Source organism: Halictus rubicundus, chromosome 9 (assembly GCF_050948215.1).
Source record: "Halictus rubicundus isolate RS-2024b chromosome 9, iyHalRubi1_principal, whole genome shotgun sequence".
Classification (NCBI taxonomy): Eukaryota; Metazoa; Arthropoda; class Insecta; order Hymenoptera; family Halictidae; genus Halictus; species Halictus rubicundus.
This window is the reverse complement of record NC_135157.1, coordinates 13,342,427-13,368,122: the sequence shown is the minus strand read 5'-3', so window position 1 is coordinate 13,368,122 and position 25,696 is coordinate 13,342,427. Positions and strand designations below refer to the sequence as shown.

Here is a 25,696-nt window from a genome sequence, read left to right as displayed (position 1 = left end):
CCGAATTTTATTTTGTGCGATTGTTTTTTATGCGGTATATGAATGCCAAACGGTGTTGGCATTACAACACCCTTGTAATGTTCTCATCACGAGGAGTGATGATAATATTGAATTATATGCATTTTCAAAATTTCCCCATGTTTAAAACGAGAAATTAAATTTTTCTTTAAATTAATACAATTATTTATTTTGTTTGGAAAGCACTTTCTCGCTATTTCGTAAATCTTTAACCATATTTTCTGAGACTTTTTTTATGCGGTCTGTCTGCACCGCATAAAAATAATTTTCTTTAATATGCTGTAAAAAATTATTTGTTATAGCTATCTAAGTTTCTGAATATTTTTTTTTTGTGCGGTCCCTATCTACTGACAAATATCGACTGCACCGTTTTTGCGTTAGACGGCGAATATAGAAATGATTTTTGTAACCGTTCACAATTTTCTAAAAAAGATGTCTTCTTTTCCATATTGAACAGATATACAGGACAGACGAATGTGTTTCGGAATAAAGTAGTATAAAAATCCGTGCAAGAAGCACTTCGGAACGGTGCATTACGGAAATAAAGAGAAACGTCGCTGGGTTGCACCGTATGTGCATCATCGCGTCCAGATTTATCACAATGTCGGGGTCGAAAATTTATCTTCTGTTTCACATCATAAAATAAACAACGGCCAGTTGGCAGCGCGACCCGCCGAGCATACCAGCCGGAGGAAACGTGACATACCTAACATTATTTGCATCTCCTATCCTCGCTGTTCCGAAACGTCGCTATCCGAGCGGAAGATGGCTCCTCGTCTCCGGTAAAATCCGTCCGTTCGTATCGTCTTCAAACAATCGAGTCAGCCGGAACAAACGTGGTCTTTGAGAGCTGTCGTCGCTATAGTTCTCGTAGAAAACAATCGCGGAGAAAGCGAGACGGCGGAACGGCTCCTCTTAATTGTTCCGCGGGAAAATAAAATTGCTCGGCGACCGATGCGTTGGCAGCTTCAGAAACGTTCGAATATAATTAAATAATAATTATTACCATTTACAATTCTCTCTCAATTATTCACTTGTGCACACAGACACCGACGGCTACTCGTTACATCAAATGGAATGCGCGGGCGTGATTCATGTGCGAAGAACATGCCAAAACATCAGCAATGTGTCACTCTTGTTTCGAAAGCTGCGAGAAGAGAAATGTGACAATGTCAATATTTACGTGCACGTATCCGAATTGCATAAACGATTAAACTTATTTGCCAAACATGCGGAAACTGTCACAACTGGACATTTTATACAAAATCGTAATTTCTTGGATCAATTTAAGCAAACAATATTCTCACAGATTCCTGTTCTCAAGACCTCAAACGCGCGTTAGAATATCAAATGACACGTTCTATTCCAGAACAATTAATTTCCAATTCTCGATACATCGTGGACATTTACAAAAAAAAAAAAAAAAAATAATAATAACTTCCGAGTGATTTTAGAGGAAAATTATACGCGCGCAGGCGTGCTCGCGTAAACAGTAGGAACGCATAAAGCGTAAATGTAATTTGAAGAATTAATTGGTCACGAGCTCCCGGCGGAATATACGAGGGTGTTTTATAGCGCGTCAACATAACTTTTGGAAACTCGGTATAAGGCATCGATATGCGCTCAGGTATAATGCAGCGCGCAGGCGGCTATTTTATAATCTGTAATCAGAACCTTCGTGAACCGGTCGGCCGCACGGACACCATGAATAAATTGATTATACAAACGTAATGAATTCTCTGGGAGAAATTATGACCGCAAGTTATTTTACGACCGGTACAATTTATCGAAACGAAAGATACTGCCTGGAAATCGATAAACCGCAACGAGAACTTACAATGCACTCGGAGTGCACCGGGTATCGATTGTAAACAGAGACTGTCTGCGTGTTGCAAATAAATATTTCTGCAACTTTCCGTGCGTACGAAAATATTGATACTAACTCGTTATCGGGGCACTTCCCTGTTTACACAGAAGACGATCGATTAATTAATTGACACATTTCTTTTGTTCTGACGTGTATATCTTTCTGTGCAATAATTCCCCCGGTTGTACGCGCACTCTCCAAATTATAACCAAGTATAAATTGTTATTTGTCTCTCGTTTATTCGTACTTTTTATTTTTGTGGTATACTTTCCTTATTTATAAAGTTGCAAGACCACATAATCTTGTTAAGTGAAAACAACAGTCCACTGTAAAGAAATATGTGAATCGCTCTACCTCTCAGCTGATTCATTTATTAAATAAAGAAAAACTAAGTGAAAATGATTAAATAAAAAAATGTCTGTTTCTGTACGGTGCAATTATTGTTATAGGAGAGTGCAAGAATGAGATAGATTTATCCCGTAGTTTGTTGCTAAGAATAGAAATATTGCCTTGCAGGTTCAGGTTAACTAATTCTCTTCGTTCGAGAGAATTCTACAGTAAAGTCTTGACCTAAGCCGAACGAAGCTACGCGATCTTAGTTCGCCTAACCCCTCCACTGGGAGGGGCATATCCCGAGGGGCCAAGAAGCTCGAGCAGTACAAAGTGTAAACATGTAAGTGTAAATTGCGAACCATAGGAACTAAATTTCCTTCCTTCTTTAATAATTTTGTGGAGTTGAAAATTACATATTGATATCCTCTAATTTTGCTACTGTTTCAAATTTCTCCTATTAATTTTTCTCAAGAAATACATAAAATCCGCAATCCACTAATAGGTAACTCTCCCCCATAAGTGATTCGTGTTAGCACTTTCTGATAGATTTAAAAAATCACAACTGGCCTTGATAAGTCCAGCGATTAAAATAATTGCAAGCCATAGGAACTGAATTTCCTTCCTTCTTTAATAATTTTGTGGAGTTGAAAATGACATGTTGATATCCTCTAATTTTTCTACTGTTTCAAATTTCTCCTATTAATTTTTCTCAAAAATGCATAAAATCCGCAATCCACTAATAGGTAACTCTCCCCCATAAGTGACTCGTGTTAGCACTTTCTGATAGATTTAAAAAATCACAACTGGCCTTGATAAGTCCAGCGATTAAAATAATTCCAAGCCATAGGAACTAAATTTCCCTCCTTCTTTAATAATTTTGTGGAGTTGAAAATTACATATTGATATCCTCTAATTTTTCTACTGTTTCAAATTTCTCCTATTAATTTTTCTCAAAAAATGCATAAAATCCGCAATCCACTAATAGGTAACTCTCCCCCATAAGTGATTCGTGTTAGCACTTTCTGATAGATTTAAAAAATCACAACTGGCCTTGATAAGTCCACCGACTAAAAGAATCAATAAAAAATGCAGCCCTAGAGAAGATTCAAGTGCTGCCCGAAATTTGTTCATAGAAAACTCAAGTTTCAGATCTCCGTATAGTATCAGATCGTTTTGGAAAATTAGAGAATTGCAAACGGAGGCTAATGGAAATTTTGCTTATCGAGGTTCAAACGTTATTGCCAGGCGGGGGCAAGGGATAACAACCCTCGCGAGAGGGATAAATTCTTTAATCTCCGCGGCATCGTGATACCGAGCATGACACAATTCCTCAAGATTATCGGGCTTAATCAGGCGGCTAACGAACAATCAGTGCCGCTTTTACTTCGCACGTGATCCACGGCGGGCCGCACGTGCGTCCAGCACGTGGTTACGGATGCAAAAGCCCGGTTCACGTGCGTCGGACACGCAAGCTGACAATGAGCCCAGAAAACGCCGCCGGGCCTGCTGCACACGGGAAATTAACGTCGCCATGCGACGCGTAATCGTGATTAATCAACGGCCGACGGGATCGCGAATTATTACTTGGATCATTAACCCTACGCGGCAACGAAGAAATTGAAATTGTGTCGCCGGAGACACGGACTCGGCTCCGAACAATCTGACGGTGCTCTCTCTTCTATAATTTATTGTTGATTAACCCGACACGCACGATCCTCAGAAATAATTGCATAACGCTAACATTCTCCCGGGGTAACATTCCACCAATTTTACATTTCACGGGCAAAATGCAGCGTTGCGATTTATTAAAAAAAGAAATCGCACAGCAACGTGGACTCATCTTGATATTTTTGCACGAAACTATTAAAATCGAGGGGGATGATTCCTGCAATATTTTCATTTTCGAACCAGTCGAATGAAATGCACCGTGCACAAACGATTCCCATAAAACTCCGCGGAACGCAAGGTGCACTCGAATCGAGCGATGAATACATAACCGCAAAAAATTTGCAACTGTTTTGAAAAAAGATCTCATCTTCGAAGATCATTTTTTTTCCCGCACGATATGCGCTGAAAGTGCCGCAGCCTCCACCTGCATACCGAGCAACGCCGCGATTGGTTTATGCATCATTTATAACGAGAAATGGCGGCGTTAGATTAACATTATCGGACCGCGGAAGCTGATAAAAATTTGCATCTCTGTGGACAAATTCGAGCAAACTCGAGCGTTAGGCTACGTAAACAATGAAGCAACACCGAGCGAATTTTGTTGTCCCTTGCCATCTTCTTTTTTTATTTAAACAGCAACTTTTTCAAGTGCAACATGAATTAACATTTGCCGGTTGTTGAATCGGTGTGGACGGAGCTTTAGGCCCGGTCGTGGGTCGGTTTAAAAATTGCTAAAAAAATTAGCCACACTGCAGACGCGAAAAATTTGAAAGTCTAAGCATTCTGCACGACACACTGTGTCTCTTGACCTCAGATTATGTCAGTCGGGTCACCGTTCCGATAGGGACACGTGTGAAGCGTTTTTACGCTGTCACACTTACCGACGGTTTTTGCAATTTTCTGTTCCACTGCTCTTCGATATTCGCAACGATATCATGAGAATTTTGCTTCATTTTAATCGCTGCTTTTAATGACTGCATACGTCACTCGGATTTTCCCGCTGAGTGTTTGTTAATTAGAAAGACTGCGGATCTTCATGCAAATGCATATCGTTAGAGAAAAAAGATACAGAAGTCGGAGAGAAAACAAAAATATATTTGGAAAATGAGTTGTAGTTTGTTGTAACGGTTTGAACCCAGACTAAATCACTATTTCTTCAAATCTATGAAATCTTTGAAACCTAATTTCTTAATTCGCCAACTTGAGGAAAAAAGTTCAGTATTTCTTAATCTTGGCAAACAAATGTAAATGTTTATAATGTATTTCTGAACAGATCGGTGTTAACGAGTAATTAAAAACCTTCAAAGAACGCACAAAGTCATTTCATTTATTAATTGTTTTCAGAATGGCTTCCGCGTTAATTGCACTTGCGATATTCGCTTTACCTAACGGCTCATGAAGCGATAAAGTTTTCAACGCTATTATTTTAGTATGCATATAAAATCATACAATATTCTATTTCCGATAGTATTTTTTACGCGAAACGGAAGTCACGATTTCTTTTACGTACACTCATTAAACGCAAGAATTACCGTCCAATTAATTACTGAAGGTTCCTGGGAACGCATTAACAAATTCAATTAACTTCTCCGCGTTTCTATATGTATATCGTTACTGTCTAGAATACTTTCCTATAATGACATCTAATTACGAGATTATGCGAAGAACTTCTTAACGCGAGGAATGTTCCCCATTAACGTTCCATAATGAGTAAACTGTGGATTTTGTAAAATGAGAAAAATGAGTAGGTCAAATGTAAGATAAAAAAAAAAAACGTTTCACTCTGAAAACTATGTGCAATTATTCAGAAAATAAATACATGTCTATATTTAGTCTTGTATCTCGAAATTGTTACTTCGAAAATCACTTCAGCTAGTTAGTTGTGCAATCGTTCGCACAATGAAAACTAATTTCGAGCGCGTGGCTTCTCGTAACATCTGGTATAAGAAAAAATGACACGATGGGTCACGGTGTTGAAATTTCACTCGGATAAACACTTCCAGCACACTATCACTGTGATTAACGTCTGGGAAACGCTAATGAATATTTATTCGTTCCGTTACTATCACTCGGGCGTTAGAAAACATCTACTGGCGAACGAACTTTAACAAATTATGTTTCCAGCGACACTAAATTTCATTTTCGTTCACCTCATATCCCTGTGCGCCGCAATTAATGAAATTTTGCATGAAGATCTACAGTCTAGTCATGATAAATATTTTTTAATCTAAACGAAGCAAGAATGTATAATTATTTCTGAGTACACGGGAGTTGATGCAATGAACATAACAAATTCTACCGTTAAGAAAATTTCGTTTACGGCGAATTATCGTCGATATAAACAACGCTACACCACAGTTGCTACACCGGTGGATGATAAAAATGCACCGCAATCAACGATTACCGAACTACGCGAAACTTTTAACAGATCCGCCATGCTTTCCCCGAAACCGATCGCGCAGAATGTTTTTCTTGCGTTTGAAAATCACTGCAAAACAACATCCAGCCAGACAGGGCCGGTGTTCACGAGCGGGGAACTGCAATACAGTGCGACGTTAAACAAATAAAAACATATTTGTCCAATGTTTTACTCGAGGCTGTATACACCCATTCTAAAACCAATTTGCGGCGTCAAGATCCCCCTCAGAATTTAATTTCTTTTTCGCCCGGTGGCGATCGGAAACCTACGCTGGTCGACAACATTACAATGGACAACTACCAAAACAAATATATTTTCTCATTAAAAAAGAAGTGTCTGAAGAAATCAATTTGCGTGTGTCTTCTATTACTAGAAACTGGCACAGATAATTCTCATATGTGCAAAAACATGCGCAGCGGACGATATTGTTATTCTCGATATTAATGTCTCGCAAAACATGTTGAGCAATCTAAAATCGTGTGTCCAGTATGAAAATATTTTTTAGCGATCTCACTATACGCACAGCAACCTTTGCTGAAATATCCATTCGCGAGGAAATATTGATAATATCTCCCTGGACAAATATTATAAAATCTTTATAAATTAGCGTAAAATAGCCACCTTTAGCGAAACACTTCTCACAATTTTGTCCAGCGTACCTCGTCCTCCGGAAACCAGCGATCAGGTCGGTCTTCTGGATCCTTGGATCGTTTTCTCAGAATGGCTAGGATTCCGAACGAAATCTGTGCGTTTGTTTGTTTCAATGTCTCGCAAAACATATTGAGCAATCTAAAATCGTGTGTCCAGTATGAAAATATTTTTCAGCGATCTCACTATACGCACAGCAACCTTTGCTGAAATATGCATTCGCGAGGAAACATTGATAAAATCTCCTCGGACAAATATTATAAAATCTTTATAAATTAGCGTAAAATAGCCACCTTTAGCGAAACACTTCTCGCAATTTTGTCCAGCGTACCTCGTCCTCCGGAAACCAGCGATCAGGTCGGTCTTCTGGATCCTTGGATCGTTTTCTCAGAATGGCTAGGATTCCGAACGAAATCTGTGCGTTTGTTTGTTTCAATGTCTCGCAAAACATATTGAGCAATCTAAAATCGTGTGTCCAGTATGAAAATATTTTTCAGCGATCTCACTATACGCACAGCAACCTTTGCTGAAATATGCATTCGCGAGGAAACATTGATAAAATCTCCTCGGACAAATATTATAAAATCTTTATAAATTAGCGTAAAATAGCCACCTTTAGCGAAACACTTCTCGCAATTTTGTGCAGCGTACCTCGTCCTCCGGAAACCAGCGATCAGGTCGGTCTTCTGGATCCTTGGATCGTTTTCTCAGAATGGCTAGGATTCCGAACGAAATCTGTGCGTTTGTTTGTTTCAATGTCTCGCAAAAGATATTGAGCAATTTAAAATCGTGTGTCCAGTATGAAAATATTTTTCAGCGATCTCACTATACGCACAGCAACCTTTGCTGAAATATGCATTCGCGAGGAAACATTGATAAAATCTCCTCGGACAAATATTATAAAATCTTTATAAATTAGCGTAAAATAGCCACCTTTAGCGAAACACTTCTCACAATTTTGTCCAGCGTACCTCGTCCTCCGGAAACCAGCGATCAGGTCGGTCTTCTGGATCCTTGGATCGTTTTCTCAGAATGGCTAGGATTCCGAACGAAATCTGTGCGTTTGTTTGTTTCAATGTCTCGCAAAAGATATTGAGCAATTTAAAATCGTGTGTCCAGTATGAAAATATTTTTCAGCGATCTCACTATACGCACAGCAACCTTTGCTGAAATATGCATTCGCGAGGAAACATTGATAAAATCTCCTCGGACAAATATTATAAAATCTTTATAAATTAGCGTAAAATAGCCACCTTTAGCGAAACACTTCTCACAATTTTGTCCAGCGTACCTCGTCCTCCGGAAACCAGCGATCAGGTCGGTCTTCTGGATCCTTGGATCGTTTTCTCAGAATGGCTAGGATTCCGAACGAAATCTGTGCGTTTGTTTGTTTCAATGTCTCGCAAAACATATTGAGCAATCTAAAATCGTGTGTCCAGTATGAAAATATTTTTCAGCGATCTCACTATACGCACAGCAACCTTTGCTGAAATATGCATTCGCGAGGAAATATTGATAATATCTCCCTGGACAAATATTATAAAATCTTTATAAATTCGCGTAAAATAGCCACCTTTAGCGAAACACTTCTCGCAATTTTGTCCAGCGTACCTGGTCCTCCGGAAACCAGCGATCAGGTCGGACTTCTGGATCATTGGATCGTTTTCTCAGAATGGCTAGGATTCCGAACGAAATCTGTGCGTTCGTTTGTTTTCGATGGTGTCGCAACGACGCGGTGCAAAAGCCGAAGAACCTCGTGGTAGGGAACTGGAACCAGTTGTTCTAATCTCTGTCGATTGGCATATCGCGAGTTCAACCGCGGTAGTAGTACGCTCGATGTCATCGTGGACGTTCGACGTTGTCTTCCGAGCCGCCACCTTCGATTCGACTCACGCACCTTTGTCCTCGCCCTTCTCATCGTGCACCGCCCTTCGGAACGACCCTACGGCGACGACCCTTTGGCACAACTCGCGCGCCGTTCGCCGTTCGACCGAACACGTTCGTTCTCCGCTGGTCGATTGTTCTCGAGGCCGAATTAGTTGTCCGGTGAACAGGCATTGTTTTTGTTGATCGGCTCGCATTTTTCGACGATTCGCATAACCGCTCTCGAGCATGGACCACGACTCGGACACGCGGAGGAACGTTTGTGTCCAGTGAACTAACACGTGATCGTCTGCGCAGGACGTCGGGCAAAATTGCTCCCTCCTGATCCCGAAGGATCTCCTAAGGTAAATACCGATTCTTGGTTTGTTTGTTATTTATAGTAGCCTGTCGCAACAATTTCTTTCGCAACGTGCACGTCTAACCTACCGAGCAAAATCTAACGATAAAAATGACAAGGTTGGATTTATTTAGAGCGCGATGTTTATTGTAACATGTGTTCTACTAAAAAAAAAAAATTCGATTAGTTCCTATGGAAGCATATAATTTTGATAATTGCTGCCCGTTGTCGAGTTATTCGTGACGTGCTGTAAATCATGATTTAGATCATTTATCTGGAGACTTTGTAAAACATTTTCGAAAATTCAGGAACATCGAGTCTCGGGAACACGCTTTATGGTAAACAAGTTGTGCAAAATTTTGGATGTTCAAGCACCAGTGGATTTTGTTTCGAAGCAATTCTTCGAAGCAAGTTTCCAATATGGTTTCCGCTGGCAACCATACACGTTTCGCTACTCTGAATTCCGGGAAGCTAGTTCGATATCTAAACTGTACTACGAACTCTGCGATACCAATTAAGACTGAATGATTAAATTAGTAACAAAATAATAGCCGAATCTGGTCGCTTTGCTTTTTAAAAATAATTTTCATATTGCTCACGGAGCGTCGGAAAAGTTATTTTGAGTCCGATAGATAGAGCTCCAAAATGATATATGAGCAATGAGAACCGACCATTATTTTTGGATCAGACTAGCTCCTTAGAAATGTGTATTGAAAGAGCTTGAGACAATATCCACACTTGTTTTAAACTTGAAATCAGAAAATCTCATTTGTAACGTCACATTTCAAGGAAACGGCAACAGAAAGGTCCTTTTACAATATGCAAGAAACCTAATTGTGGAGAGAATCATAAATGTTCACGCAGATAACGCGAACGAGAAGATATTCCCGCAATTTTGCAAAGCGTTTCGGAGCAGAAACTCCGGCAGTCGTTGTTGAAGCTTTTGTTTATCGGATTTTTCACGGCAAGCTAATAAGCTCCATGGGAGACCACGCGCAATGGTCTGGCATTTGCGGTAAACATCGATCAATCCCGATGCGATTACTTTTATAACGTAGAACGGCCTCGTTTTTTTTCACTTTTCGATCGGGACCGTGTTCTTTTATTATTTTACAAAGACACCGTGGGAAAAGAGAGAAAATGGCAAAAAAAAAAAACCCGGAATACCGGTAACAGTGCGTGGAAAGCGCCGCGTTGGCAAAACGAAACAGAATAAATTGCGGTTTGATTGAACGCGAAAGCGGACCGCGCTGAAAGAATTTTCAAATTGCTCTTGGTTTCACCGTGAATGAAAACTAAATTGGATCAGCGGACCGGCGCGCGGCGGTCTCGCCTCTTAATAGAAATGCAGCGGGCGAGGTTAAGGAACACGAACTTTTCCACGAGTCTTATCGAGTGCGTTTTTCTCCTTTTTCTTCCCTTTTTTTAATCGGGGCCTCGCGCACGGCATTCCGCCGCGAGCTTGTCACTTCGGGGTCAGAAAAATATCCCGGTGTCTTGGAAGGTTACCGACGCCGGTTACCGTCCATTATGACGCTGCCACGAATTTGCGCTTCAAGCTTCCACGTCGAACGCCCCTATAGGACCATTCAAAAATGGCACCCGCGAGACTCAGTATCAGAAACACGTCAAAATTATCAATTTTTTCTCGTAAAACCCAACAAATATTTGATCACCAAATTCTAGAAAAATTGCCTGCGATCAATCTGCAATAATTTCGTAAAAAATGGTCGTGCGACAATAAATTTGGGCTCATTTTGAAGCTGGAAGCCTCTGGTTTTGTAATCCATGGTTTAATTTATATTAAGATTTCTTCACGGTGCAGGGGACGAGTTACCGAAGACACGTCTTTTCCTCGAAAATGCTGCAGATTCGAACGACTCTGAGAGCTTTGGAAATTTTTTTCGGTGGCTGAAACTATCAGGGATTTATAGATTGAAGCTTCCTCTTTGCAACGACACCTTAAAAGTTGTTGTTCGATTTTTTCTAGTCGAGTTATCGAGCTTCGAGCCAGAGGTGTACCGGCAGCTTTACCGAACTCGTTCCTCGTTCCATAAAACAGTGAAAAAATCGCTTTTTAAGGAATAGTTTTGAAGATCTATGGCAAGTTTCATTTGCGAGAAAAATTGTTGAATATTTTTCGGAGACGTTCGAATTTCGAAAAAGTGCGTTTTCCATCTGGTGCATCGTGTGACAATATCTTACAGGAACATGAACGCTGTTTTGCGACAGCAGAGGCGTCGAGCTTTAAAATGAGCCGGGGCTTATGGTCGTGGTGTTCGTTTTTGCGAAACGATCGCTGTTTAAGAGGCTCCGGTGAGTCACTCGTAAAGAATCGCGATTCGATCTTTTTCTAGTTAATTGTGTGCCCGGTCTCTGATTAACCGGTCTCGCGGCTCGCGGCCGCTAATTGTTTATACCCGAATGGCCGTCCGATATAGCTTGCATTGCGACGCGAAGTATTTTTAATGGTCCGTGGGCGTGCTTATAAATAGTATGTCGTGCCGATAACCCGTCCTCTCTTTCTCTTTTCTCGGGCCGGGTCTTGTCCGCGTTCTGATCGCACTCCCGTGACCCTACTACGTACTATCGGGTGTTGTTACTACCGCCACTCACTCGTTTTGTTATTACTGGGGTTGTTTATTAGCCCCTATTCCCGATTTTCCGCTTCGTGCCGTTCCCGATGAGTTTTCCTCGCAAAAACGTCCTCGGCGAAACAAAAACTCTGCCTTCGATTCTCACTTTTCTGGCCAATTGTTACTATCGGGGCGGTTAGTTGTCGATTTTGTTATTACTGGGATAATAACAAATGCTTATTAGCCCCTATCCCCGAATTCCACGCGGAACAAAAATTCTGCCTTGGACCCTTGCCGCCATTTTGGTTCACTGTTACATCGACAGTACGAAATTTCATCCAGCTACTCGATTCTTCATGATTTATTTAACCCGATCCGTACACTAATCAAACTTTACCGGAACGGTAAACTTGTCTAAAATCAAAATTAGGTGAAATCAGCTTGTTTAAAGCTCTTTGGTTCATACCATATAGAAGTTTACAAAAATTGAATTCATTAATTCCCACGATTGTACGCGCTGACATTATCGAAACAGCGTCGCGCGTACCGCAAATCTTCCAATTAAAGCTCGCCTAATTTGCCCCCTATTAATGAAGAACCAGCACGATAATAATCTCCGTTATCTCTATTCAAAATTCAACCTACATTTCCGTGTTATTAACAAAACCCGATGAATTATTCATCGGCCCAGCTAATATCGTGAAATCCTGCAATAATTAGTCCGAACAACGTAAATACTTCGGCGAATCGAAATCCAATTAATAGAAAACACGGGCCGTTTAATAAAACAGAGACACGAATACCGAAAACCAATAGCGAATTATCTTGAACCGGGAATTCGCATCGAGGCCTCCATCTTGACAGGGTCGGCTCTTCGAGCTCCCTGAAAAACAGATAAAATATTAATTAGCCGTGACCGGGGGATGATCAATAGACAACGGTCGAATAATTAAAGGTGATTAATAGCCCGTGAATGGCCAGGAATTCCGTCGACGAAAGCAGCATCGTCGACGACGACGACGACGACGACGACGAATGGTGCTCGCGGCCGACGTCCTCCGAGCTGCCAATAAGTGGTGGCCGTATTATTAACGCAATTACAATAATCGATCCGTCGACGGGAGGTTGCCACGATATAGTCGTCGCCGTTAATAATGCCATTATTACGGTAACACGGTGGCAACGATGTAAGGTGACGTGCGGCAATCTGTCAGAGAGGACGTGCGTTCCATTCGGCGAGCGAGCGAGAGAAACACGGCTTCCATCGAGAGTATGGTTGCACGTGCACCGGGGTGTAGGCTTGACATACCGACGAAGACGAAGACGTCAACATAGGAACGATTAAACGATGACGATTCCACGGGAATCGGGATAGGGGGAGAAGGGAGCAACGCGTGAACAGCTGACGAAATCCGAAAGCACTGATTTAAGGAAGATTCGTCGCAGCGACGACAACGACGACAACGACGACAACGACGACAACGACGACGACGACGCGACGCGCTTCAATGCCGCGATATTGTTCTCGGCACCCAGCCGAGATTTCCCGAGATAATGCAACCCGGAATGGTGACACGGTTTGATGAATCGCTCGGATCGTAGGTGTCTGCCGAGGGAATCTCCGCTCTGCATTCCATCCTCCTTTTTTCCACGGTGTTCCCCGCTTGATAGAGTGTATCGGATCACCGGATGATTGATTTTTACGGCTGACTTTTTTCGGGCACGATTGCGCTCGCCAAGTCTGCTCCCTAACGCTGTGCGAGAACCCGAAATATCCGGTCGGGTCGGGAACACGAAATTTTTACGGATTCGGGACGGGGACCCGAAAATTTTGAGATTCTCCAGTGTCGGGATTCCCGAAAAAATTGGGATTCCCGTATTTATCAGGATTTTAGAATTAATCGGGATTCCCTAAAGGGAAATCGAAATTTTCGGGAAACCCGATTCTGTCGGAAATCTCGAAATTTCCATAAAACCCGATTCTTTCGGGAATCTCGAAATTTCCAGAAAACCCGATTCTTTCGGGAATCTCGAAATTTTCAGGAAACCCGATTCTTTTGGGAATCTCGAAATTTTCGGGAGCCCGACCCGACCCGACCCGACCCGACCTCTTCCCGACTCGCCCCGACCATCGGGTTCTCGCACACCTCTACTGCTCCCCCGTCACAAGTATTCGTGTGCTACGCGTGAACAGAAGCTTGCTGTTTTTGAATTGGGATTTTTCGAAAAGCTGTCTTCAATTCTCCATCTTCTTTTGGATTCTAGTGTCCCCGGGCTTGGAGCGAACAGACCTCTGGGAGATAATTATTCTGTCCAGGAAGTTTCCACTTCCTTCAAATATTTTAGCGTCGTATAGCCTAATCTATAGAGTCTATAGCAGAGTCTATAGCGAAGTCTATAGTAGTCTAGATGTGTATAGCGAATACCGGAAGAATGTGTAGCAATTTTTGTATCGAACGAATTGGATTGATCGGATTAATAAACTGACGTGTGAAATAATTGCTACCGGTGAAACGAGGTGTTTTATTTTCTTTTAGTAATTTTGCAACATTAATGACGAGTTACTCGTACAATAATAAGCTCCTTTTGTTCGAGAAGCGTCTTTATTTCGAAGTGATGTTTCCCCGAGTCTACAATGGTCACCGGGGGGTAGGTACATTATGTCGCCTTTATGGCGACAGCTTTACAACCGCGTGCAATAGAAACGGAGGTCGTTTCTTAACACTAGAACCACCGTTGCAGTCAAAGCGATTAATTTCCATTTTTTTCCCCGAAAAATCACATTAGCACGTTCGTTGCAATTTTATGTGCATGTATTACTAGTTTGTCAAAGAAGAAAATGTAAAACCAGTCAATTTAAGCTTTTCTTGTAGCCCAGTGGTAAAATGGCGGTTGCAATGTAGAGTCGGGTTGCATTTTATAAAATACAGTTTTATCGAGACGGAATAAATGAATCTGCAAGCGATAAATAAATGTCTGAAGAAGGAATAAATCGTGACGAGGAATAAAGAAATAAAAAATGGAGGAAGGCAAGAGGAAGAAGGGAATTTGAAATTCGCAATATTATTTCGAATGTATAGCCCAACCGGGGATCGCAGCGGAGGTTAAAAATGGCGACCCAATCTCGATTCACGGGATCGCGAGTAATATACTCCCGCAGAGTGTACCTTTGAGGAAGTCATCGATCGAGTTTCAATTTCCAATGGCGGCCGCCGCTGTTTGTGCGGGTTTCGTCTGTTCGAGCAAAGTCTTCGAAGTGCGCTGATCACATTCGAAATGTAACAGGAGGTATCCTTCGTCTGCTTTGTCTGATTATTATGTCTGATTCGACGATATTAAAGGGGGATTTTTCCAAATACTGCTGAAATTTTATTTCTGATAAGCAGACTGCAACAATTTCTCCGAAATAAAAATGTTTTAGTTGCAAGAAATTCGATGAAAATGTACAGTGGATCCGAAAAGTATTCGAACACTAAATTTCCCAGTCTCGAGAAATTGTCGATGTTTAAACAGTGATGATTTCGTTAAAACAAATAGTACAACAACGAATCTAGCCTCATTTTAAAGCTTAAATTTTCCACTTCCATTGCCCACAATTCATTTTTGCCTGAGACAATTTTACACGACGTGGTAGGTGGAAAACTGAAGGCATGTTTTCTCTCGAAAATACTACAAATTAAAGCAACTCCAAAAAAATTGAAAAATTTTTTTTGTCGAATGAATCTTCCGTAGATTTGAAGACTGAACTCTCCCCTTTACAACGATACCTTAAAAATTGACGTTCGATTCTTTTCAGTCATTTTATTAAGATTTAAGGTACACCATGAAGTTGGCTCTACGCCACTGAACTTGGTCGTCATTGAAATTCCATGAAACAGCGAAAAAAAAATCGTACGTCAATTTTTAAGATGTCCTTGTAAAGAGGAGGCTTCGATCTTCAAATCCGTGAAAGACTCATTCTCGATAAAAATTTGTTCAAGTTTTCACAGAGGTTTCAATTTGTAGCATTTTTCAGGAAAAATGCGTCATCAGTTTCTCATCTGCCACGTCATGTAAAAATATCTTGGAGGAAAATGAACAACGGTGTGCGGAAGTAGAATCATCAAGCTTTAAAATGAGCCCAAGTTTGTTGCTGTAGGATTGTTTTTTACGAAATTAGAACAGGTTGAATATCGTCAGTTTCTCGGGAATGTTTTATGTTCAAGTACTTTTTGGGTCCACTGTACAAGAACTTATACAGTTAGAGTCGGGTGTAATTAACGGAGACATGAATTTTGTACTTTCGCGATTCTGGGCCACTGTGCAGAGCGACGATTAAGCGGCGCGAATCGAATTCGCGCGTTTAGCAACGGCCGCGTTCATATCGGGGACCGTTTGTATCTAAACAATGCAGACCTATTAATACGATTCCACGTTTTATCATGGCGTCGACGCTTCCTCCTCGAGTTCGTGGCACGGCTCCCGGGTAAACACGAGCTTGTTATTCGAGGAATATCCCCGTCAGATAGGACGGCAGGTCGTTCTTCCGATTGGTTGCCGATTTTTCACATTGATCGTGGCGCCGCGTTAATTGCATCGCCGTTTTACCCGAGGGAAAGGTTTCCCCGATTTCAACGGGCTCCGATCATCCAAAATATTCATAGCAAAACTGCTATTCACATTTCCGACGAAAATATTGCATTTCGACATTACTACAAACTTACCACTATCACACTGTTTCTGCCAGACACCTTTTAAAATTACAAATAAAAATCTGCTCGCGCTGCAGAGATGCATTAAAGGGAAATTATTCAATAAATCTATTTGTTTGAATATGCAGGATGATCGGTGGTGAAAACGAAAAGAATTCTACATAATTAAACTATGAAGAATACAACAGAATATTCCTATTCTACCATGTATATGTTGCTCGCGGCGGCGCTTAATTCGATCAATACAAAAAAGTTATTTATACAAAAGTTGTGCTTGTTGTATCCCGTATAAATCGGACATTTCGTATGTAAACTCGGTGTAGTCAACATTTATTCAATTTTCGAAATCCCGGATATTTGTAACTTTTTCTGCATTTTCCAATTGTGCTACCTCCAGCTACACGTGTACTACATAAAATAAATTGTTTATGTACTCGTTGTTCGTGCCGGATGAGCAGACCTGCACCGGATGTACGCGATCGCTCGCGGCAACGTCACTACACATTTTTTTTTTCTCGGTCCGAAAGTTTGTATATATTGTTAAAACATAGGCGTGCGCGCCGGAGGTTCAGCAGTAAAAAGGTTTTGCCGTTTTATAGGAAAAATGTCCGCCGTTGGACTGAAATATCGCGTTGCAGACCAGAAGGGCGCAGCAACTCCTTTAACGTTCACCGTGTCGGACAATTCGTGATTGAATTTTGAAACTTCCGGCAAAATTGCGTGTGAACGTTGCCTTTGAATTGCAACATTCTCCGCTGCTGAATTCTCTATAGTATTGCCACGGTGTTACATGCAAAGCCCCTCGGTTCCGTGGACTTTGTAAACAATTTGCTGGCTTTAATTCCCTTGTCGACGAACTCTCCGTACGTTTCTATCAGTCGGCAAGAATAAACCTTAGGGAGAACTTCGCTTATCCATTATTCCCGGCGTTCCAATGCCGGTATCCATAGTCCTAAAAAATTCGTTTACAAAGTCATCGTTCGGTAAATCATTGTTTTTAAACATTTAGCCGAGTCAATTGAAACACTTAATTAATTTTAATTATATTCGACACTTATAATATTCAACGACTAAAATTCCAAAGGCAAGGGAAGGGATTTCCAGGTTACCAAAAAATCTAAAAAATGTCTGGAGTACTAAAGTCCCTATTTCATATAATCGTTGCAACGTCAATCGTGATTTCTCTGTATATGTCGCCAAGGCCTGGATGATAAACGTCGCGGAATTATCCCCACTACCGCGGGGCGTACCCCGTGGGGTGTCACGAAGGTCGGGAGGCCTCGGACGCCGAGGAGTGGAAACATAACAGGGCTCCTGGACGATACATGACGCTGACAAGACCCGTGTTGTTGACATATATCGAGAATTCACTGTATTAATCAGGGAAAACTATATATGTTGGAAAGAAAGAGATGCAACAGTGAAATATCGCTCCGGACATAATCGAGAGGGAGGTTGGAGGGTGTGGAGGGTTAATTAAGTAAATTTTATTAATTCGTAAAGTTGTTAAAAATTGTGTCGATCGAAGGGGAATCCGTTTCCTCGGGAATTGCTCGGGATCTACACAGGAATTACACGGGGTGGCCGTGTAAACGGAATCATTATGTCATCCGGAAGGGCCGGTCAGCGTGACGGCGACACCGTCGGCCGGGTCACGTGTCGGTCTTTCCCTGGGCACGTGGAAATTATTTCTGCAGAGGGCGGCCGGTCGCGCGGACCTCTTTGATCTTGGTCAACAGGTTTCTCCGTTGTCTATGACGCCGGCTCGTAAATAAACCGGGCACCGTTCCGGCATAAATAAATCGCGGTGGATATCCGGAGCGATGAACGTGCGCGGACCCGACGCGACGCGTCGCGACGGTGGAAAATCTGCGGGGTGATTCGGTTCGAAACCTGAACCTGAATTTATTATCGCGCGGCGTGTTACACCGAGAAACTGGGACGCAGCCCGTATCTGACGGTGTTTATGCACAGCTCGCATTTTTAGGGGCAAAGTATGAAGAATGGGCGTCGCGTAGACTTTCAATAAAATCGCTCATGCAAAATATCTCGCGCGCGATTCGTTCTTCGATCGCGCGACGCCTTCGACGCTTCTACGTCAAGTTTCCTCGAGGAGCCCATACTTCGATCGAGAAGCGAGGGAAATTCGATCTTTTTCTTTTCATATACGAAATTATGTTTTTTTAACCCCGGGACTCCTGCGAGTTGCAGACCTATGCCGGAGTCACTTCTGACCCGATATTTCACTAAAGTTTTCTTTCGATATAAGGCGATGGCTAGGGACCGACTTTTGTCGTATTTCGGACGAAGAAGAAGAAGAGGGGACAAAATCAGTCCTCGCTGTAGCCGATTTTGGAGGAATTCATTTTTGAGAGAGTCACAGCTATCCGAACTCAAGTGTACAATTTTTGATTTTGAGAAACGGTTCTTTCCGAAATTTCTGTGACAATTTAGCTCGTATCTAGCAATTCTTCATCCTGCAATTTTAGTGTTTTGTAATCTTTACAGAGTAGCATTCTTAAATTTTTTAGAAAACTACAAGATTGGTAAATCGCCGGAAAATATTGCAGGACAATGCATTTTGTGGTATGGATTGATTAGAATTCGATTACGATGTACGAACTGTGCAAATCGCCGATCGTAATTGAATGTAGATTGTTCCATTTGCTACGGTGTTGTGGTTTTATGGCTGACTGTAGTGTCATTCCTGATTATAGATAGCTGTAATTGGTAATTACGCTGCTCAGGGACAGCCAGCATCGCTGGCAAGATGGCGGATTGTATTTTTAGTCGAATCGACTTCGAATTACCATAATTGTACCAGTAAATAGTTAATTAGACATTTACTCCATCTACAAGTGATTGTTCCAATTAGACTGCGGAGCTTTATGGAAGATGTATGCAAGATAAAACTATTTCATTTGTAGTAAACATAAATGGGATAAAAATTTACTTGTTCTTTCCGTAATTTTAGTAAATCTAAAATCGTTAAATAAAGTCCTAAAATTCTTCGAATGTCTTCACAAATTGTCATTAATTTTTGTCACAATTGCATAAAATCCTATTTATTATAGCGTACTTAGAAAAATTGCTTGTAAAACCCAAAGCGCAAGAATTCCACCATCTTCCGGCGAACCAAGTGAGCTCGTCCGATCGGTAGCGGAACGATCGATGAACGTTCGGGAAAAATCGCGGATCTACATCGACTCGTTCGGTTCTCTATCCGCGCGGCATCGTCGGCTCAGCTCGAAATCAATCGTATTTACCCCATTTAACATTTAAAAGGTGTCAGCGTTGCGTGTCGACGGAACGGTTTGTTTTCCACCCATTTTCCTACGATCTATCTGCGCTGTGCCACTTTGGCCGCGATAACGGGCGAATTATCATTGTTAACTCGCTATTAGCGGTGTCGTTACATTCCCCCGGTATCGTCTAGCCCGCGTTTATTTAAACACTGCCCGGCCCCGGTCGTTTAATTGCCGGAATTAATAAACCATCGGCACAGAACGACCGTGCTCCCCTCCCCACCCCCCCTCTCTCTCTCTCCACACGACTTTAATTATTTATTATATAAGTGGAGCGGCGGTGACGCGGCCGGGCTCGTTCGCCAAACTGTCGATTAAAAATCGCTCAAACAGCCCGGCGAAACTAATCGGCGCGGGCGCGGCGAGCCCGAATTCATTTTCCGGTTCTGCGCGCCCGATTTCTGTTTATTATAAACGGCGGAACGTTAAATAATCCCGTGCGCAACCCCGTGCCGTTTAATCGACGGTTAACCGATTTTCCATGGAGAATTAGCCGCCACCGCTGCCGCCAACGGCCACGCGAATTTTTCCTGCATTATAGGCTTGAAAGTTTGATTAATGGACCTCGATCTAACGATTCGCAACCCGAATACTGACAGATTCATTCTCGCCCCTCGTAACATACTGTTTCGCGCGAATTTCGCGTGCTGTGTCGCTTCAGATTAACGTTCGGCCGTGTTCTCGTTCAATTAGCCACCTGTATTTGCAATCACGTGTTCTATATACATTTTACTATGTCTTAAAATTACAGTATAGTCCCGATCTAAGCCGAACGAAGCAACACGATCTTAGTTCGCCTATCCCCCCCACTAGGTGGCATAGCTCTGTAAACATACCGCGTAATGCGATACCGGTTTGGGTATATCCGTGTGAACCACTACTAATCCAATTGCAAAACTTCTTTATTTTTCATTATTTTTTTACGGGATTTTCGCAAGCTTATTCGTGGCATTTTTTCTGATTAAAATGACACTAAACACGATACACTTTGAACTGTATTTACTGGTTTCATTGACCCGAGGGTTGGGCTTAGGTCAAGACTTTACTATATCGCGAACTTCTTTCCTATACACCCAAAATGAATTTGCATACTAGAAAGAAAAGATTAATTTTTATACCGTTAGATCTCTCCACGGAGATCCGCAGCCCAGTAATTATTTATGATCAGTTGCCTTTCGTCAGCAAAGTTAATTTTTTGTATACAGTCTGAAGAAATCGTGAAACAAATTTTAAAAATATATTTTCGGTTATCGTTGGATTAATTTTTCTCCGATTTCACAGTACCGTACACGAAATAAACGCAAAAGGGTGCACACACCGGTAAAGAAATCGGCAGTAGAGTTTGCGTTATTTTCAGAATATTTCGTGTACAATGGAACTCGGCGCGGAAGGAATAAGCGCTTCAGGTGCGCGCAGGTAATAGAGGCGGACTCGGAAGTTTTAATTTTCTTGCTGCGAGAGCTAAGAAAGTGGTGCGAAAGGCTCGGCGCCATTGAAAGAGCCCGGGTGTCACCGGCATTCAAAAATGTTTCCCGTCGAGTTGCGAAAGCGCCGCGAATTTCTTCGGAATTTGTCGGCCTGCATTTGACCCTGGCTTCGTCACCATTCACTCGGCCGTCGCGATTTATGAGAGAATTTTGCGCAAAACGCGTCGTCTTCCCGTAACGAGGTCCTTTCGGGTCTTCGAGGTTCTTTGATCTCGAAAAGATTGCCGGTCCGTCGGCCGTCACCGGAAGAAACTCCGGTCGGAAGGCTCGCCTTTCAATTTCGGGAGAAAATTAAAATCGCCGCGCGTTGCAGTTTTCCCCCGTCGCAGTCTTCGTCTTCGCGCGGCTCCGCGTGCAACGAGTTTCGCTAAACTTCGTTCCGGAGCGAACAATCTGCCTCGGGATTGCCAATTCAATTAAAAACGAACCATAGACGGCTGGAATTAGTTTTGTTTGTGCGACTCTCGGTTCATTTCTCGGTGACGTGCTCGATTCCAAATTATTCGGTCACTTATTCTCGCTTCTCACGCGGCCGAATGTCAACGCGCCAAATAAAATTGTTCGGTCAAATAAAATCGCAGTTGTCGAAGTACTGAAGCAAAATACTTAGCAAAAAGGAACGAGCTTGCGAAAAACACACTAACGTCATTAAAAGCGGATATATTTTCTTGCATTTCGCTTTGAAGCGAATGTCTCCAATTTTAAAATAATTTCGGAAGGCTCACTTCGTTAAAAAATGTTGCAATTCCATATTTTAACATTTAGAAAAAGGATTAAATTCGTTCCGGAAGTACAAAGTTTTTTCCGCCGGTGATTTCAATGTTGCTGCCGTTGTTGTAATGGTTCCCGGGTGGTTCTACTTGTACAGAAGCAAAATCTCACGGCAGAAATCCCGTGTTCGAAACCGTAATTCGTATTTATGGCTCGGCGGTTCCGTGCGAATTCCAAAGATTTAAATTCGCCTGCTTAATAACGAAATTTATTTCGAAACTGAATTATTAGCCGTGGAAACATCTCTCGAAACGCTCCCATTACCGCTTCCGTTATTAAAGCGTACGGTAATTTCACTACAATTAAGAAACCGCGAAATTGAGCGCCGAGGCAGGAGAAACTTGCTGTGGGAACTGATCTTCAGAAGTTTAATACGAACGATTGTCGATATTGCAGACGTTCTTGTGGATGCAAGCGCACTTGGTCGCCAGAAAATGGAAACGAGCAGGGGCCATTTTGTCGGGGCATTTGTGCTGTTTATCCTGATGCTTTCGACCACTCAAGCGTTCCCGCGCAACAAGGAGGACTCCTCGAAGAGAAACAATGTGTCCGACGACGCGGACTTCAAGGAGCTCGAGTGCCTCTTCGTGGACACTAAACTGCCGATTTGCGATCCAAAATGGTACGTTTCTTAACACACTGCTACTCTCCCGCTTATTAACACTTCAGAAGCCTAATTAGGCTTCCATTTTACCTCGAGCATAAGGAATTTCTTTGTCTACGAAATAAACTTTTTACTGGTTCAGCTTTCTGTGAAATATTCAGGAAAGAGAATTAACATAAAAATTCGCAATTTAATGATATGGCGAACAACTCTTTCTATCGAGCGGGATCTAAATTGAATAATGATTTCGAGAAGAATCGTTACGGTGTCTTAATGCAACCTGTAGATTTGCGATTCTAATTACTGTAACCTAACCAACTACTGTAATCAGTAGCTACGAGTTCCTCGAATACAAAATAACTGCTGCTAGGTGAACTGTTACTAATCCAGTATTATTGGATGTTCTAACCACAGGTGGTCGAACTCGAGCGGAGAGTTCATAATCAATCGGACAATTAACGATGCCGAGCCAACTATCGACAAAACTAGGATGCTGCGCAAAAGAAGCGTCGTCGAAACTGCAGCGGACACGCGTGTCGTGGTCTACGCATTCAAAAATTGTCTGTTCACGGAGCCCGCCAGGTACGCTTCCAGTTCCTCCATTTTGTTCAATTAAATTCGAGTTGATGCTGGACACACTGTTGAATTTCTTGGCAGACTGCGCTTCCTGATGCCGTTCTGCGAGGACGTTATGCAACCTCACCATTACGACAAGATCGTTCGCGTAGAACTGTTCGAACCATTCGTCATAGAGGGTCTGAAGAAGCCGCCATATTTGTTTCCGAGTCGGCCGAAACGCCCCAGCTCCAACGTAAGTAAGAACTCGGTAAAACAAACGCGAAAAACTTTTTAATGTATTTTTCAGATCTTTAGTTTCTTTACTATTAAATAGACAGTTCCTATAATGTTTTTCATCTCTGAAGTGTTCGTTAAAAACAAATTACGGGGTCTACTAACCCTTTCGTAACGCGTGTCCATTAGTAACTTGTACAGCTTTGGAATTGTTCGATATTTCTCCGTGTAAGAATTATTTACTCGCTGAAACAGGTCTTCTTAAATAGGAAAATATTTTTCGAGAAAAAAGGGAACTCTCTTAAAAGACTGCTACAAATATGGAACCTCTAACTTTGATTTCACCTAATTTTCGAGTTTGCCGAGTCGACGACCACAGTGTTAAGACCCAAATTTCCAGGATTACGATCTCCCTGGCATTTCCGTTTCAGAAAAGGCATCGCGGCGCCGCTGAAAAGGATCAAGGCCACGAGCTCGCGAAAACGACGTCGACGGGAACGATTCTAAACGAGATCGCCGGCAGCATGAGCGTCTCGTCCTCGAGCGGGCTCGTTCCCCGCAGCCTCGCGGAAACAATGGGCAAAGAGGAGGAAGTAATCGCGAAATCGCTCGGCGAAGAGCCACGGAATTTCGGCGCGAAATTTTCCGACGAGCATGATCGCCGGCACACGATCGTCATCGACAGGAGAAAGCCGTGCGAGGAGGAGGATCCGAGCGGAGCCGAGGCAGAGGATCCACTCGCGATCCTGGCAATTCCGAAGGCTCCAACAACTCCGGGTCCTTCGAACGTGCCGAAGTTGACCGTAGGAAAGTTGATCGCTGGAAACTCGGCTAACAAGCCGGGGAATCGCCGCGACTCCGACGACCTTCTTCTTGGACCCGGCCCGCAAAGAGAGGAGAATAGCAATGGGGGTGACCCGAACGATCCGCTGACCTCGCCGGAAATCATCGCGAAGAACTTGAGGAGGACGAGAGAGACCAAGACTACCGAAGCGTCCAGCCATTAGGTATTTCCCGGGGACCACTGACGGACAATTTTTTATTTCTCTCCTTAACCCCTCGCCTTACAATTTAACGGGTATTCCCATTTCAAGCTATCAATTTTTAACAATTTATGAGATCAAAAATATTATTTTTGATCGGATTTGAACGGATTTGTACGCAAAATAAAAATTGTCTGCGTTAATCACGAAACGCAGGACCTACGTAGTTTGTTTTGCAATTACATGCTTTTGTACGGTTTCGATTTTGATCTATCCAGTTTTGTCATAAACGCGAAATACGTAGTCTAGATTTTCCAAGATGACACTGTGTAAGTTTCATGCAACTATCTTTATTACTACTTAAATTGCATGTGTCCCGTGGCATATTAGTTAACATGGCTGCCATAATATTTTGTAAACGGATATTTACAATGAAATATGGATATTTTTATTATATGGATATATATTTTTTTATGGATATTTTGGTGAATTTTCTTCAAATTTTACGGACATCTTTATCTCGTGAGCTAAATTAAATTTTGTTAACAAAATAGCAGTCGTACAAAGCAGAAATTCATTGAAATTGAAAATTATAACAAGAAGAAAGTTGTCGATACTGACATAATTCTAGTTCACAAGACAAACTGGTGTCTATTTTAAGTGTGCGTCAAATTTGAAGAAGATCGATCAATTCAGGTATCACGGCAGCCATGAAAATTGTGCAATGCAAGATACAAGTAACAGTAAAGATAATTGCACAAAAAAATATCCTAGCACATATACAACATTTTAAAACACTTTTTCTCTCATGAATTGTTTAAAATTGACGGCTTTGAATAGGAATACCCCTTCAATTCTGAGGTTCCAGACAATTTGGCAGACATTTGCAATTTGCAGGAAATACCACGTCCACCCTTTGTTTCTTCAGGCACGCGAATTCTGTTAAATTGTTTGTAACACACATTGAGACGTTCGCAGCTCGACGAAATTTGACAAACTGATACGCAAGGGTGCAGAACAGCGATCAGCAGAGTCATCAAATTTTATCTCACGCGTTCGCAAGGAAACTGACTTCAACATGACGATGTTAAGCATCTAGACCACACTAAGCGCTCGATATTATACCGAATGACCATCGGAAAAATTGCAACGGATTTACAAGGTGAGAAAGACGAATTCGAGAGTTAGAGAATCGCAGTTTTTTTTTACGGTGGATGAAGGTGTCGTTTACCTTGATTGGAAGCCGGACGGATGGAGAAAGGGCGCAGAAAACAAGAGGCATGAATTTTTGTGATCGCGCTAGGGAAATAGTA

At 42.1% G+C, this 25,696-nt stretch overlaps 1 protein-coding gene across 1 annotated transcript; it reads left to right on the top strand.

Annotated features, from left to right (window-relative positions):
• Positions 1–8,707: 8,707 nt before the first annotated feature.
• On the top strand, positions 8,708–25,364 carry LOC143357098 (uncharacterized). Its single transcript, XM_076793323.1, has 6 exons — positions 8,708–9,181; positions 22,401–22,626; positions 23,023–23,190; positions 23,266–23,419; positions 23,832–24,407; positions 25,312–25,364. Exons 2-5 carry the CDS (start codon positions 22,439–22,441, stop codon positions 24,405–24,407), a joined length of 1,086 nt encoding a protein of 361 aa, XP_076649438.1. The 5' UTR covers positions 8,708–9,181; positions 22,401–22,438; the 3' UTR covers positions 25,312–25,364.
• The last annotated feature ends 332 nt before the right edge of the window (positions 25,365–25,696 follow it).